This window comes from Theobroma cacao, chromosome 8 (genome assembly GCF_053813885.1).
Source record: "Theobroma cacao isolate CCN51 chromosome 8, ASM5381388v1, whole genome shotgun sequence".
Lineage (NCBI taxonomy): Eukaryota > Viridiplantae > Streptophyta > Magnoliopsida > Malvales > Malvaceae > Theobroma > Theobroma cacao.
Genome location: NC_142646.1, coordinates 1,725,658 through 1,742,244, shown reverse-complemented (window position 1 = coordinate 1,742,244; position 16,587 = coordinate 1,725,658). Strand labels below are relative to the sequence as shown.

Below are 16,587 nucleotides of genomic sequence, written 5' to 3'. Positions count from 1 at the left end.
GAGACTTGTTGATAGATTTCGTTGCTCTTTCACTTTTTCTCTTTCTTCTTTTTATTTAAAAAAAAAAAACTTTTTCTTTAATTTAAAAATCATGAATTTATTTTTTTTTCCATTTCATTTTAATTTAGTTTGAAGTCGTTGTCTTTAGATTTTCCCTTCTTTCGCTTTTCGAGGAATCAGGGTGGTTTCCTCCCTCCGCCAGTACAAATCCAATGCGCCTCGCTTTTCCATTATCCTCTTTAACAAATAAATAAATATATTACCAACGAGCGCGGCTGCAGATGACATTGGGCTGAAAGCCCAAAACCTGGAGATGGTAAGGATGTAATTATGTACAACAGAGGATGCCATGAGAGGCTAGGCAGCAATGGCAAGGAGGTGTTTGACTGACCACTAGGAACGTGGGAGATTGGGTTCATTTCTCAATCACCCATCATTGTCGCAAGAAAGGGGAGGGGGGAAGAAGAATCAAATTCAAGTAATTAATAACGTCTCTGAAATTATTATAATATTCCAAGGTTTGTAGCCATATGCAGTCATTACATGCAGAGAAAAAACAAAATATAACTATCATATATAGACAATGCTTTGAGGTTGTCTCTGTCTCTACGATAAATGAATCGACAGGGGACGAGTTTCAGCTTCAACTCTCCACTGCCTTGGCATGACAACACACCCAACGAACGAAATAATGGTCAAAGTTTACTAGAAGAAATATATCTAATAGATGTAGAAACCTCTTAAATATATCTGATAGGTGTAGAAACGTCTTAAATATATCTTATAGGTATAGAAACCTCTATTTGATCACTGATATTTCAAATCCAGTTCTTGTTGCGAAAATCTAGCTGCATGGAAGCTGATGCTTGACTCAGCCAGTCATCACTTAGATTCATTTGCAGTAGGGTCATCATTCTGTTGCTGCTGGGTCTGCAACTGGTTGTGCTGACTGTGCTGTGGCTGTTGGTGTTGCTGCTGTTGCTGCATCTGATAAACATTCACCTGCTGAGGTTGCTGAGGCTGTAATTGGAACATCGGATGATTCAGCGAAAGCTGCTGAGCCATGCAGCTTGAAAGATGAGCCTCCCCACTGAGCTCTGCTGCAGTAACCTTCAGTCGCTGGACTTCGGCAGCTAATGCTTCGTTTAGTGCTGCCACATTAAACCCAGAAAGGAGACCAACGTTTAAGCTCAAATACAACTGTATCATTAGCATAATTCTATACAACACCAAAAATCATGATATTTAAAAAGTTAATTTTAGATCAACTGTTAAGTTGCATTAGCAAAATGAAAAGGAACATCAAAAGCAACCCAATTAACCAGTGCAATCATACTTGAATATATAGTTCCCTAATAATCAAAATGAAGAAAAGAGATCACTACCTAGCCGCACATCAAAAGAAGAAATCAAAACAATTTGATTGTCTTCAAACATCTTTCTTTAGGCTTTCTTATGATACTATCATCATCATTAAAACAATGGTAGCCAGTCTTTAAAATCTACGCAACTCCTATAATCATGGCTTGCCTAGCATAGTCACATTTTGTTCTTTTAATCTCATTGTCACACCAAAAAATTCATCACACTATAGATAGGACATCTTGGGATTCAACATTTTCAAACAATATTGAGTTATCAAATGTATGTGTTGTTGATGGTTAAAAAGTGTGACGCCCGTTTTAATCACTCTTGCACATTGTCCAATCCATATCTATACCATATGAAAAACCTGTGTACTTTGCCCATTAGTAATGGGCCATTATGTGTCCTATGTTTGATAAACCTCCACCTCCTTCCTCTCCAATTAGTTCTGGATATCTGTTGGTCTTAAATAACCCTATATGCATCTATACAGCTCAACTTATTGTGAGAGTCAAGACATTCAGTAACCAATAGATGATAGCAAAGATTTAAACAAACAATGCCATACCAACCAGGTATTCAGATCAAGCAACCTGTATTGCAGATGCAAGCACATTCTCAATAAATAGACTGGAAATGTAAATATTAAAAACAGTCATGTTACCGTCTTTCAGTTGGGCCTGTTGCTCCATGGCCTGAAGACGAAATTTCAACTCATTGTTCTGACTAGTAAGCCCAGCAGAGTCTCTCTAAACAAGGAAGACCAAACAAAGAAGAGATTGTGAGGAGCAACTAAGTATCTAATCAGGCTAATTAAAGAGAAAAAAGTCTAATAATTGGGTACAAATATAAGAAATTTATACCCACCTGTAACATTGTTAGCTGTGCAGATAATGTGGTTGCCTCTGTTTGCAGAGTTTGCACCTTGTGTTCTAATTCTGCAATGTACCGCATCTTCCGCTCCTTTGAACGAGCAGCTGATTGACGATTAGCCAAAATCCTATCATGAATAGATGAGAATGATTACATAGATAAATAAGGGTATATACAGAAGCTAATCCTCATTGTCTAACTCTAAGTAATAGGATTATATTATAACACTAATAAGGTAGATGGTATTGTATAATAATTCTAACTAAATAATTTGTACAATTATCTTAACAGATATGCAACAGCAAAAGCAATAAAAAAAAAAAAGAGAAAGGAAAAGCAAGAAGAAGAAGCAATGTGCAACACCTTTTGGCGCGTTTTGGGTCTACAGAAGCAATCTCAGCAAGCTTCTCATTTTCCATGATCTTTTTCATCTCAGCTTCACTGAACTCACTACTCCCAAGCTCAAGGTTGAACTTGCCCGAATTTGCATCCACTGAGCTACCAGGAGGAATCTTTGATGATTCGTCATCAAATTGCAGACTTCCCATGTAACTATCCATTGAAACACTTCTATGATGCCGAGCAGTGGGAGCAATATCTCCACCAGCACTCCTCTTGACCCCCTTCTCATTTGAAGCACCAGCACTCATTCCCTGCATACTAATTGGATGTCCATTTACTCTACTCTCCACTTCATTGTCACTACTTTCACCTCCATATGTCTTTGTGCCACTTGCTCTGCTATCCAAATCCTTATCCTCAGTTCCAGAAGAGTTCAATGTCTCAAGACTGTCCAAATTCATGTACGCATTGAACAAGTCATCAGCAACATCCCCCTCGGATTTCCTTTCACTCATCCCTTCTACATTACTACTCCCATCCTTGCTCCATTCTGATTCTCGTTTCACCAGCTGAATCGGTTTCTCCACACCAGAAGAACTCTCCCTACCCGAAACTGACCTATCCAACACGCCACGACTCCCTATGGGAAGCAATTGAGGCGAAGACTGAATCATAGCAGAAAATCCTAGTGGAACATCACTGCTAGACCGCCTATGTCCTTTACGCGGAGGCAAACTCGAACTCTCGCCGACACGAAACTCGTTAACTCCTCTAGCAACAGGTGAAGGAAGTGAGGACCTAACATTAGAATTGACTACCCTTTCTTCCATAGAAACATCATTAGAAGCAGGATCAGACAGAGACGCGACAGACGGCTCTCGATAAGGGGGAGGACTCCATGGGGGCAAGCTATCAAGGGAAAAGAATGTGGGTTGAGATAGAGACCTGGAATGAGACGGTGCCCCTTGTTGAGAATTGGAACGAGAACCAATGATCTGTGAGTAAGGCGATGTAGCAGCGGGGTAATTGGGGTGTGAAGGAGGTATCCCGGGTCTTTTGTTGTTATTGTTCTCAGGACTTAAACGCGTATGAGGAGAAGGAGCCATTTGAGAGGCATTGAAAATGGGTATATCTAAGTTGCTTTGTGGCTTAGGGATGGAATTCGACGGTGGTGATTGAAGCTTCTGCATATTACTTCTACTCTCACTAATACCCTCCATTTCGTTTCATAGCTTTCTCCAGCTGCTCCACACACACACAAACTAAACAAAAAAAAAAAAAACAGAGTTTAAATCAAAATCCAAAACCCCAAAATCTAACAATGAAACAAAAAAGGAAAAGAACATGTATTTCCATATATGTATACCTGGTTCAAGAACCCTAGCTTGGTCCAGTACAATGAATCAGAGAAACAAGAGGTTGTTTTTGTGGGGGAAATGCGAGGCCAAATATGCAAAGTGAACCAAAATGATTGACCAATGTTTCAGCCAAATGTGGCGGTGATTACACTGTCCAAAAAGTCTGAACCAAAGACTTGAGAAGGGAGGGGAATTGCCGGAAATTTAGTTCTTGTTAAGACAAAAGCTCCCCCTTTCACTACAGGACAAACCTGGATTTTCCTTGTCAGTGAGAAAATAACGCGTGAGGATAGAGAAGAAATTTATATTTTAGCTACGCGTTTTCCCGATTATTTCTCCTTTATCTCCGCCATTTTTCAAGTGAGTTGGATTATAATATTTCATTTTGTTTATATTTTTTTTTGTTATCTCTTAGATTTCGTGATTATGGAAAGGTAATTACAAAGGTTCCCCGTGGGCGTAGACCAATGCGTCGGCGCCACACGGAAGTTTCTTTTTCTGAGGTTTTTTATTTATTTGTTCAATCAAAATAATACCATAAAATCATAATTCTTATCTGTAAAAATATTTAATTTTTTTAGAAGAATAAATTGTAATCATGTAATTGGACAGAAGAAAATTACTCTTTTTGGAATTTCTTGCAAGTTGCAAATTTATATTCAATTATTTTTAAACTTTAGGATTTTGAATTCTAACCAAATGCTCTTTAAACTATTCTAACTTGTATTGGTAATTTTTTTTTAATAAATTTTACATGATTAAATGTACCTTCTTATCTGTTTTTTGGAAAAATAAGAAATTACCAAAAAAAAAAAACTTACATGAGTAGATAAGATGAAATGACATCATGCATTATGATAAATCAAAATAAATTAATACAAAGAGATTAATGTTAAATATTATAATTTTTAATAGATTAAAATTTATTTATTTATATACAAAGAAACTTAAATAATTTTCCTAAGAGCATTTTATTAATGCTTACTAAGAGTCTGTTTAGCATGACTTTTTAATAGGTTAAAAGCTATTATGAAGTTCTTATAAAAAATAATAGCTTTTAGAATTAAACTGAAATTGTTTGATAAAATTTTTTTTTATAAGTTCTCTTTTATAAGTTATAATTTTAGTTAAAAATGTTGTAAAAGGTTGTTTTTTTTTTGAAAGGTAATATTATAATTATTTTTAATAGATGAAGATATTTTTGAAATAAAAATAAAAATTCTCTTGTATTTAAAAAAAAAAGAAAAAGCTCTTCATAGGAACTTTTTTTGAAGTTTTTTTTTATTTTATTAAAAAAAAATTTACAGAGCTTTTCAAAATTTATATTTGACATGACTTTTACATTTAAGAGATTAATAAGTTGAAAAAAAAATCAAACCAAACAAGCACTAACAAGATCTACATTAACATGCTTTATTGATTAAAAATAATTAATATCACTCCTTAACCCTCTCAAAGTTAATTTTTGGTTGTTGATACCTTGTTTTTTTTTTTTTATGGTCCACATCTATTTATAGTTTTGATATACATTTATATTCTAATAAAAAGTCTTTTACCAAGCATTTAATTATGTATAAAAAATAATTTTATTAAACAATTTTTTTTTTCAATTGACTTGTGTTCATTAAATTATAGTCCAAACTTGCACTAATTAATAGAGTTAGTAAAGAGAAAAGCTCATTTTATTGTCAATCAAGATCAATCCTTGTAAAGAGTTTAATTAATCTAAAATAAAATCTTAAATGCACTAAATCTATACGAAACAAACAATGATTAAATCCGAGCAAAATTTAAATATGCATTGATCGCATTAAAAAAATAAAAATTTTGGACCTAAAGGGTTTGTTAGAGTAGCCTCCTACCAGTGTCTGGGCCCAGTTCGTTAGTCTCCAATTATTAGGCCCCGATAAAAGGTCCATGTTCTCTCCGTGACCTTCTCATTTGACCGTCGGGTAATTTTATCAAACTCTCATCCCCAAAACCCACCAAAAAATTGCATTATAAAAGGAGGTCGGGATTCGGGAGCATCATTGCCAAAACCCTAATCCACATTTGCAGCGTCGGCGTCTTCGTCCTTCATCATTCTGATTCATCTTTAGGGTTTTCTAATCAAGTAGCTTCCTTTTTTACTTCACCAATGTTATTTTTTCGAAGAAAATTCTGTTTCTTTTTCCTTTTCTGTTTTATTCATTACATTGGGCTTAGGTGAAAACGGAGGCCAAATGATGAAATATTCGAATTGGTGAATACTCGAATATTAAATCGAGTATCATGATTCGTATATTTGAATAGGAAGATCTGATGCCTCCTTTTTGTATTTTTTTTCCTTTTGTTTATGAATTTCCTTACTGTTTATTAGCTGCGGATGAAGAGATGTACGAAATATACAGTTATCCCTGGCTGATTTTTATCTTCAAGTGCTGATATTTCTTCGAAATCCGACGCAGAATTTATAAGTTTAATTCTTTGGTTTTAAATTGTTGTAGACTTGAAGCCAATGATGAAATCATGGAGACTTTCTGAAATGCAGTTCTTTTGGTTTCTGCATGAATATGTTGAAACTCATGAACTAGGACGGTCTGAGGCTGTTTCTCATTTTCTGTGTGTTTTTTTTATTTTTCTGGTTTGAATCATCTTATTTTCGGCTTTTGAACATTTGATGGGAAATTAAATGTGGTTAATGTTTCGTTACAGTGCTGTGTATGATGAGAAAATTTTCCAAATCAGTTATCCCTGGCTGATTTTCGTTATGATGATATCTTGTAATCTGACACAGACTGAAACCATGGAAGACAAGGATTTGATTTTTGTTTCCTAGGAATTTTAGTTTTGACTATTCTTGCAATGGTCTTACATGTCTGGTCTCATTGATTTTGGGTTACGAAAGATTTTTGAATAACATTAAAATTGATAATTAAACGTTTCAGACATCTGAAGAACATGACATGAACAACCGAGGCTGGTTTTGGTGATTTGGAATCCCAAGCAAAACTATCAATAACTTGTAATAAAATAGAATGAAATACCCTTGCAAGTTGATTCTATGGGTAATATAACAATAGCTTAAGCTTATAAATTGAAATTTCATTCGAGTACATTAAGATGTTGAGGTACAATTTCCTTACAATTAAGTAGAGTTACAGGCAACATAGTGGACAACCCCCATGAGTTTCCAAGGTTGAATGTGGCAAAGAAAGTGAAGGAAAGGAAAAGGGAAGGGACATATCCTTGATCCTCTCTTCAGCTACCAGTCACTCCTTACTCGAACTGAATGCAGAGACATGAATTCATAAAAGGCTAATAGAGGATCGAAGCAGCAGGGACAGAAAGATTAGAGGCGCCACTTTGAAGTAAAACCCAAAATAAGTTGGCATTACCCACTTAATAATCCTCACTATGGTTATTTTCAATATTCTTTATTTTTCCTCCATTGCTAAAATGACTAAGGACGAACACATGAGCGGTCGAGCATCAAATGCCTCTTTTCTATTTCGTCATTACCCATCCAATTCGATATCTTAAACAACCTACTTGATTGTGATGTATCTGTTTGTCCCATGTTTGGCCCAGTGGTCCTTAAGATCAACAGGATTTGACAAATCATGACCTTCAGCTGCAAGCCTGCTAAGCAGCTTGTTGAAAGCACTTCCACTCATCTTTCTGCCACCAATCCGAGTATGTCGTTTGTTGGGGACTGCTGGCAAAGGATACATTGACAAGGTAGTTGTGCAACATGAAGATTGCCATCCCCCGTTTCCCCATTTGTAGCACTGCCTTAGGACTCCAGTGCATGAACAAACAGGTGGTGCCATGGTCGAGTCATCAAATACAACTTGATTCAATCCCAGATCCTGACCTTTCCAATCAGACTTTGTTGCCACTAGCTGTTTGTTGAGATCATCACCTCCACCACCCGCATCTTGTCCACCCTTCCACTCATGTGACTTGCCAAACATAATCTTATTCAAGTCTTCATTTTCTCGTTTGACCTTTTTCAGAGGCTTTGGAGCCTTCTTGCTAGAAGCAATTACCTTGGCCTCCTTTCCTCGTTTACCCTGCTTTGACTTTGCAGATTCAGAGGTACCTGGTGTAACTGGTAGGGTGTCACTTGAATGCATTTCCCTTGAGTTGTAAGGTGCTTCATTAATGTGAGGCAGATGGTGAACATTTTGCTGTGGATGTTGCATGTGCTTCACCCCACGCGAGATTTGACACCCTGGTGGACAAGAGGGCATGTTACCAGTGGCCAATGAGTTCTCTCGATACTGAAGATTTGCTATGGCATTATCACGTTCAGCTATAGCACTATTTCGCTCAGCAATTGCTGCATCTCGCTGCAAGAATGCCATATCTCTCTCAGCAATAGCTGCCTTCTTCTCAGAAAGTGCTAAATTCCTTTCTTGAATAGCTGCATCTCTTTCAGCCATAATGGCCATTATCTGCTTCATTGATGGCTGATGCATCAGCCACTGCAACAATAATGGTCATAAAAGTTATAATCATGGACAGAAGTTTTCAGAAAAATGCTGAAATTGAACAGATTGATCACAGAGGGGAGATTATTTATTTATGATTTATGCCATTCTATATCACTTCAAGTATTTATAATCTGCATAAAAAAAAATTGGCCTCACAATACCTGACCCTGAGCTGTTCTATACTGATCTGTTTTGAGTCTTCCATTTTCACGATGCCCACTATCATCCATCAGACCCCAAGAAATTGTTGCGGTTCACAAAAAAGTTATAAAACTCTGCTGTGGGGTGGTATGCGTGCAATCAAATAAGTATCACATCACTTTGGGAGCAGAAGATCCTGCATATCAAAAATGTGGAAGGGGGAACAATTCATATTTTGTTATTCATAGCAAAGAATTCCTCCATCAATTATTAGAAAATAACTGACATTATCCCATAGAAAAAGCTACGCACTTACCATAGAGAGGTGTACGGGGCACAGAAACCCATCTTCAAGTTGTTACTCTTCCCCGAATAGGAACTAATACATAAATAAATCATCAAGAACATGGAGAAAAAAGGTTTAAATAACAATTATTCTTCAACATTTTAGGAACAATTCTATCAGTTCCATGAGATTCATATCCTAGTTTTCAACCAGCTTATAGCCTTCAACAAATCAGCCTTATGACTCTATCCATCCTATCAAACATACTGATCAGTCAGAAGGGTCCCCAAAATAGAATCTTTAGAGGCAAAAACATCTCCTCTCCTTATATCTAGAGGCCACTTGTCTAGAACATCCACACATACAACGAACTCTAGCCTTAGTTATTGTATTTCGTGTTTGATTTTGATTCTAAATTCAATGCAAGTAAGCTCACCACCTTCCCTGTTCCTCACTTAGTTTACTTTTCATGATCAGAATATAGATTCTGTAAATAACAAGATATTAGTAACAATTATTCAATCCTTCAAACATCCAATTCACTCGGAATTTTCGCACCATATTTCAAGTGTACTACTTTACTACCACAAATATGTATTTCCAGTGAAAAATGACAGCCGAAAGTTTCCGGCAAGACTTGAATAAATGTGCATAATACTAAGGACCAGTAATTATCTTATACGACCAGCTTAAAAAGACCGAATTCTTCCACAATTCAAAACACTCAAACAACTTTTTCCAACCCCAAGCTAATAGCAAAAACCCCAGAACCATCCAATTCGTAGCTGAAAGCTAACGAATCAAAAGTCCCAAATTCACTTCCACAGTTATTTTAAAGAACCCACTTCATAAAACAAGCCTACAACCCTAGAAGTGAAACATATGAAGCCCATCAAAGCAAGCTTCCCTTGCTCCCGCAACGCACCGACCATAAAAAATAAAGCAAAACCAGCTAAGGCATAAGCAGAAAACACTAAAACTAAGCAGAATTAGGATGGGTTTAAAGCCAAATCGATGACCAAACACACAAAAAAAAAGTGGGTATTGAAGAGAAGAAGAAGAAGCTCACCGGCGGAAGAATTTGAGAGGAAAGAGATGGGGATCAAAACCTTAAATTTTGTGGAAGATGGAAAAGTAGAGTGGAAGAAGGAAAGACAAACCAATTTTTCCTTACTTTTTGTGTCCTAAGGGTTTTTTTTTTTTTAACCCTGTCTGGCCTCTCTCAGTCTCACTCTACGTTTTCATTTTCCTTTTGTTTTCTCGGTCTATTGATTTTCTGCTGTCGTCAAGTCCAGCGGGTGGGCAAAAAGATCAACACAGAAAGTAAGCCAGATCAGCCGCTACGATCTCTCCCCTGCTCCAAAGCCGTTTGATTGAAAACTGAAAAGGGCCCTGAAACGCTGTCGTACCCCATTACATTTTTTGGGGATTGGTTTGCCTTGATGGAAAACGGGTGGCAAATTGTCAGTGGCCCCTTGGCTATGGGTTCAACATTGACGATTTCTAAGCATTAGCTTACCTTCCACTAAAAAGTTTCTTTAGTTTTTCCGTCTTTATATAATTAAGTTGAAGAAATGATGATCCGAATTTGGGTATCTTTGGTTAAAAAGTGAGGTATGATTGCTAGTTTTTACTTTGCTTCTTGACTAGAATGTGTGTGACTATGGTACCCTACATGAGTCTAACATACACTCACAATGACTTCAGCAACAGGATACGTTTATGGCAAATACCAATTCCTTCAAGGGTCCCTCCCTGGGTTATTAATGTGAAACACTATACAACATTTTCAGTTTCTGAATTGCATTTTAGAGATCATCAAAGCCGATTATGTTATGAAAAAAAACAGGCATCTGTTGACTTGACTCGCATTAAGCTCACACTTCCTCAGTCTCTCTGCTATAAGTAATACTGCTACTACTACTGTTGAACAGAGAAGAGGACAGAGCAATGTTTTTCACGATTCAAGTACAATGATTGTGCGGTTCCGCGCCTTCAACTTTCATGAGAGGGCCGGTTAGAAAGAGTTATAGACATGATCCACAACAATAGGTACGATTTGAATTCAGCACAAGCAGATATGCAGACATTTTTTAGGATAGTTAAATGAAAATAGTGTAACCTTTGACACACAAGTGTCCTGTCCCCAATATCAATGAACTTGCATGCTATCTCCTCATATTCATGTTTCCTGCAATGAAGTATGATGGTCCATCAAGCAACATGGACTTAAGGATCCAAGATCTTAAACATTGTAATCAACGTTGGAAACACAAGTAACCAAATGCGGGGATTATCACAAATCTCCAGCTTAGTTCATAACTTCATTACTGACTTATATATTACGAAAGTATAGGATGAAAAAGGCAAATCCAACTGATTCTGATTTATGCTAAAACTGCAAGAATCTCTTCGGTTGTTGAAAAACATAGAGCGAGGAGAGGAAACACGTAGCACCAGCAACTTGGTGGTTGACGATGGAAAGAGTTTTTCTAAAACAAATTTCAAATGTTCTTCCATACAAAAGAACCCAAAAAGCATAACTAAGCCTGAGATTAATAGCTACAAAAATAAGCAGGTTAAATGCAGCATCATTAACAGAAACTCTAATCAATGTTTGCCTTGCTCTCTACGTTTGACTTGCTGAGGATAAGTACACCAATTACAATGAACAGGGCACCTGCAAACCACTGAAAAAGCTCTCATCATCAGAATACACATGTTAACTGAGTTAAACACTTAAAACCATGAGTACTTGTTTGGTTTCCACGCATTGTTTAAGCAGAAAAATATCAACGTTTTGATTCCATACCAGAAAAACTAGTCCCAAAAGCAAAACTCTAGAAAATATTTATCAAACAGCTTGAATGTAAATTCCTCCTCTTAACTTCTTAAGCACCATAAAGCACAAAACACAAGGGCTGTCCTACATAACACAAAATAAAAGCCTACAAATAAGCCATTCCTTCAACAAAGACGAGGGCTGACAAAACTAATCATAGCTTGGATGTTAGAAAGAATGTACTTCAAAGATTTCTAGAATGATTTTTGGCATCTAAAGGAACCTTCCATTCCACCAAAACCAGCAAACAAGCAAGAGTCTGAGAGAAAATTTTCCCATTACCATGCTTCTGTTTGCAAAGTACATCCAATTATACACAACTACTGACAAGTTCATTGCAAATTAATCAAGTGCTCCTACAGTTAAAGACATAAACCTTTTACTAATCCTCAGTCTTAAACAACTACCATTGCAATGCCAACCAATTGATTAATCCTATGGAAGTCTTCACCTTGTTCTTGTTACCTGTTAAATTTACCGGCGCAGACTCTTTCATGTATGAAATTGTTGTTAAGATAATACCAATTCATAATTTCTGTTCATTGGCTTACCCGAAATGACAATGGTTCCTCGAACAAGAAGGAGCCGGCAAAGCCAGAAGTGAGGAAATTAGTAGCGAAATTCGTAACTGTAGCTTGAAGGGATGAAAGAGCTTTCAAGCTGTTAACGTAACATCCCCACATGATGACGTTGAAAATTATGACCAGACCATATCTAACCAACTGTAAATTTTAAGAAACATTCAACTTCCAATCAGTTACCATCTCAACATTACCCTTAAACCAAGGGATCACGTGTAAGAAATCATGGGTAATTTATAAATAAATGTAAGATTAATTGCATGAAAAAGTTAGAAAAAGAAAAAGGTCAACGTGAACACGAGTAGCAAGCGAAATTGAGATCTGTGATCGGAGCATAAGAAAAAATTGAGGAATCGGAAAGTTACAGGAGATAAGAAGAATTTAGCTGAAATGGCAGCGAACGCAGCGTTGAGGCCAGCTGAGATTGCCCACGCGTAGCCTTTCCTCCTGCTACCATCCATGTCCGGCCTGGCGCCAAATGGATGGTTCCCTCCGGGAAATGTTGCTGGCTCGCCGCTGCGTCGATTAAGCGAAAAAAAATTGTTATGGACTTATGGCGTCTTGAGAGCCCAGTGGCTCAAAAAACTAGCTAAGTTAGTCCATTTCGGCTTCAGGATACCAACGAGTTAATAGCTCTTCTGTTCCGCCATTAAGTCCAATTTCGTTAAGTTGGGCTTAGCATCTCTTCAGATATTGCCCATTAGGTCAAATTTCGTTAAGTTTGTCATCCAATTTGGTCTCTGCCTTATGGCGCTGTCGTTTCAGCCTTTCCTCTTTTCTTGTATTTCCCCGTTATTAAGCAGGCTTGCATGCTTTGCATCAGGTGGGCTGGGCCTTCAGTCTATTGAGTATAGACTTAAAGCAGCCAGCGTGACCCTGGCCGGATGGTCCATCGTCTATTGTACGCAACGATGGCATCAGCATGTGCCCCTACTCTTCCTGTCCTCCACCTATATTCAAGAAACTATCTGCAAATTATAACTTCAAATGGTTTCTATTATTATGCTGAAATCCACGTCCCTGTTTCCATTTCTCGTACACAATATACAGAGCCCGTCATTCTGTTTATGGTGGCAACTACTGATCTTGATCCATTTCATGGAAACTACTAAGAGGAAATTAAGCCAAATTTGCAGGCCCTTAATAACAACTTGTGCCCGTGAACTTTGATTCCTCAAGAGCTAAACAACCAACCCCGCATTAATATTTTGGTTGGTCTTGGTTGCTATTGCTATTAGTGCAAAGGCCTACTATTTCATGGAGAATCCTGAAGCCATAACCAATGCGGTAGTAAGTAAAGAACAGAAAACAGCAGCAATAATCATGTTTTCGGCATGAAAATAATGAAAATATGGAGTTCCATATGGAAATTAAGGCATTATGGTCCTACCGGCTATTTCAATGGCCTTTTTGGCTCATGGATGGCCTTGAATGTATTCTACATCAAAAATACGTGTTGTGAAAAAATGAGTTTATCTGCTTTATTTAGCCGAAATCAATTAGAATGATTTTGAGCTAAGACTGCAGAAAGATTTTGCATGCATTATAAACTTTTACACCTCTTTGCGCAAATTAGTACGAATTGTGAAATAATTAACTTGAAACCAGACATAAATTTAACCATAATGACTACTTAACAAGTTAGAATTAAAGTTAAAATGCAAGGGAAGACAAGAACAATATATTAATTAAAACAAATCCCCTTTCTTGATTAAACTTTGTAAATACACATTGTTTTGTAGAGGACAATGTTTACAAAAACATGGTATCCTAATTCTATGAAAGCAATCTATAGAGATTGCTGAATATAAGAAAACAACTATTTCACGTCAAGAAGAATAATACGAAGTATATAGACAGAAACAAATCTAAACCTTTATTTTGGATATTTTGAATGAAGCTTTCGCGTTTCCTTCACCTCAATTTGACCCAAATGCCCTGGCTTGGAATGTCTTGATGAACCACAAATAAAAGATAAAACCCTGCCGGCGCAAGATTATAGGAACGTGGCGTCGTGTACTCAATGTTATACGTTGAATTCCCCAAAGCCGTCACGTTGTTATTTCCAAGGTCCAGCACCCTTTGATTCATGGAAAATGAATGTGTAGTAAAAGATGGTGCCACCATTGTTACCGAAACCAAATTTGGATCTACTTTACCCGTGATCACCACTTGAACACTTAACTTTTTCCTGATTTGAATCCCGGACATTGACTTTGGAGCAACGATTGTCGGTCGCAAATCATTGAATTCAGCATCCATATATGCCGGAGAAAATGCCTCTAAGCTTAGTTCAGTAGGGAAAAGGACTCCCGTAAAGTTGTAAAACGCGTGGGGATTGCTTCCACCAACTAAAACTCGCCCATCACGAAGTAAAACTACTGCTGAGTGGTACATCCGAGGAATTGTTGTCGGGGTTTGTGTCTCGAACCGTGACCCAATTTCGTGATCGGGCAGGTACATGACTGGACTTAAAACCGGATCCCGACCCAATTCCCAACCTGCTGATCCAGAACCTGCCCCATTGATGATCAGAACCTTGCCGTTTGGAAGCAAAATCATGTCACTCATAACTCTAGCCATGGGCATAGTCTCCATGACCCACTGTGGGTTGGTGTCGGTTATTGTCATCCTGGCACAAGTGTTCAAGGCTCCAATGAAGTTACCTTTCAGGGCTTGGAGATAAGATCCTTTTGGAGCACCCCCACAAACCAAAACTTCAGCTTGAATAGCAGGAGCTTTCAAGTTCTTCAATGGAAGCAAGACAGCCGAACCAGTGCTTGGATAGCTTCTAGGATCGCCACCTGGTATTGTAGGATACGTCTTCACAACTTTATTATTCACAAAATCAAGCAGAATAGCTCGATTATTAGCGAAAATAAATAAGTTCCCATCAACATTAAGGAAAACAAAAGGGTAGAGATTGTTCTCTACTCCACGGTCATTGGTTTCTGACAAGAAAGGCAAATTGAACGTGTTGGCGGCAACAGTTTTAGGGATAAATTCGTAGTTAAATTGTCCGCGACCACCGACAATAATTTGTCTGCCATCTGGCAAAATATGGTTGGTGGCATACCATCTTTTGGCTGCCAATCCATTAGGTATTTCTTGCCAATCGCAGGTGCTGCATGGGCTAAAAACCCTGACCCTACGTGTACCGTTATTGAAACCACCGGTTTGGACCAAATTACCATCAGGCATGATAGCGCCTGAAGAGCACCAAACGTCGGTTTGGACCGTTAGAGCCCTGAACTCGTTGGTCAAAACATTGTACTCAACTGAATGAGCCGTGCAATCTACTGGGAGAGCTGTGTTGGTTGGGTTACTGAGGCATTTCCCATTTGGCAATGACAGATTAGATTTGCCAAAATCAGTTCTGTCAAACATGACAACACGGTCGTTTCTAAGGAGTTGCATGTGCATGGCTGAGACGCCAATGCTTTTCTGTAGAAGCTGCCACCGGCCGTCGGCTGCGGAGGTGAGGATACGGTGACATGGCTGTGAGGCAAAGAGAAGTTGAAAGACGAGGATTGAGAAAATAAATGTTGGGGACATGTTTGATTGGAGGGGTTTTTGCCTTTGTTTTATGGGGTTTATTTGCTGCAGTAGTACTGAGGGATGTTATTGTTGCTGCTCGAGGCTGTCCGCTTGGTGCTCTTTATAAATGCCTCTTGAAGGAGAGAAGGAATGAGCAGGGGAGGAGGGTTGTGCTCTTAGCCCCGAAAATTTTTCAAATATTTTATATTATATATTTAAAACATTAATTCATATCATAATAGATAAGGAAAATATTTAGCCTCAAAAATTTTTTGAATATTTTACATTTAAAGCATTAATTAATACCATCATTATGAGAATAGATAAGGAAAGTATCTAATTCCAAAATTTTTAAAATATTTTATATATTATATATTTAAAAAATTCATACCAATTTTTTTGGAAAGTAATATTAATTCTTATCATAATAGATAAGGAAAATATTTAGCTTCAAAAAAATTTTAAAAATTTTATGTATTATACATTTAAAACATTAATTAATACCATCATTATGAGAATAGATAAGGAAAATATTTACTTCCTAAAATTTTTAAAATATTTTATATATTATATATTTAAAACATTAATTCATATCATTAATACGAGAATATGAATTGTGCAAGAAATTATAAGAAAATCAAGAAATTATTATTGATTGATAGATTAATTTGTCATGTTTTAACTCATTCGGTTTCTATAGCAACTACAGAGTTAGTTATTTCAATAATAAAAATTGTGAAAATCAAATTTCGGAACAAACTAGATGTTGAATTTTTTATAGATA

The 16,587-nt window shown here is 37.1% G+C and overlaps 3 protein-coding genes, 4 non-coding genes and 1 pseudogene across 8 annotated transcripts; 4 read left to right on the top strand and 4 right to left on the bottom strand.

Annotated features, from left to right (window-relative positions):
* Positions 1-473: 473 nt before the first annotated feature.
* Positions 474-4,265, bottom strand: LOC18591502 (bZIP transcription factor 29-like). Its single transcript, XM_007017661.3, has 5 exons — positions 3,947-4,265; positions 2,602-3,842; positions 2,233-2,365; positions 2,030-2,114; positions 474-1,151 (listed from the first exon to the last, which is right to left on the bottom strand). The coding sequence occupies exons 2-5, from the start codon at positions 3,798-3,800 to the stop codon at positions 883-885; spliced, it is 1,686 nt and encodes a 561-aa protein (XP_007017723.1). The 5' UTR covers positions 3,801-3,842; positions 3,947-4,265; the 3' UTR covers positions 474-882.
* Positions 4,266-6,167: 1,902 nt separating this feature from the next.
* On the top strand, positions 6,168-6,243 carry LOC148761098 (small nucleolar RNA snoR64a). The gene has a single exon (XR_016028087.1). It is a non-coding gene; the product is annotated as a small nucleolar RNA snoR64a (small nucleolar RNA).
* A 52-nt stretch (positions 6,244-6,295) lies between these two features.
* On the top strand, positions 6,296-6,387 carry LOC148761097 (small nucleolar RNA R38). Its single transcript, XR_016028134.1, has one exon. It is a non-coding gene; the product is annotated as a small nucleolar RNA R38 (small nucleolar RNA).
* A 44-nt stretch (positions 6,388-6,431) lies between these two features.
* Positions 6,432-6,524, top strand: LOC148761096 (small nucleolar RNA snoR20a). Its single transcript, XR_016028108.1, has one exon. It is a non-coding gene; the product is annotated as a small nucleolar RNA snoR20a (small nucleolar RNA).
* Positions 6,525-6,632: 108 nt separating this feature from the next.
* Positions 6,633-6,716, top strand: LOC148761095 (small nucleolar RNA R38). Its single transcript, XR_016028133.1, has one exon. It is a non-coding gene; the product is annotated as a small nucleolar RNA R38 (small nucleolar RNA).
* Positions 6,717-6,977: 261 nt separating this feature from the next.
* Positions 6,978-10,067, bottom strand: BPC6 (basic pentacysteine 6). The gene is made up of 4 exons (XM_007017660.3): positions 9,913-10,067; positions 8,874-8,936; positions 8,578-8,753; positions 6,978-8,407 (listed from the first exon to the last, which is right to left on the bottom strand). Exons 3-4 carry the CDS (start codon positions 8,644-8,646, stop codon positions 7,466-7,468), a joined length of 1,011 nt encoding a protein of 336 aa, XP_007017722.1. The 5' UTR covers positions 8,647-8,753; positions 8,874-8,936; positions 9,913-10,067; the 3' UTR covers positions 6,978-7,465.
* Positions 10,068-11,201: 1,134 nt separating this feature from the next.
* Positions 11,202-12,834, bottom strand: LOC18591500 (cell growth defect protein). Of its 2 annotated transcripts, none has more exons than XM_007017659.3 (3): positions 12,632-12,834; positions 12,237-12,407; positions 11,202-11,523 (listed from the first exon to the last, which is right to left on the bottom strand). In XM_007017659.3, the coding sequence occupies exons 1-3, from the start codon at positions 12,725-12,727 to the stop codon at positions 11,506-11,508; spliced, it is 285 nt and encodes a 94-aa protein (XP_007017721.2). In that variant the 5' UTR covers positions 12,728-12,834; the 3' UTR covers positions 11,202-11,505. The 2 variants fall into 2 exon arrangements, with proteins under 2 accessions (XP_007017721.2, XP_007017719.1); XM_007017657.3 differs by having other exon boundaries at positions 11,202-11,533; positions 12,632-12,831.
* Positions 12,835-13,925: 1,091 nt separating this feature from the next.
* Positions 13,926-15,878, bottom strand: LOC18591499 (aldehyde oxidase GLOX pseudogene; annotated as a pseudogene).
* Between the last annotated feature and the right edge of the window lie 709 nt (positions 15,879-16,587).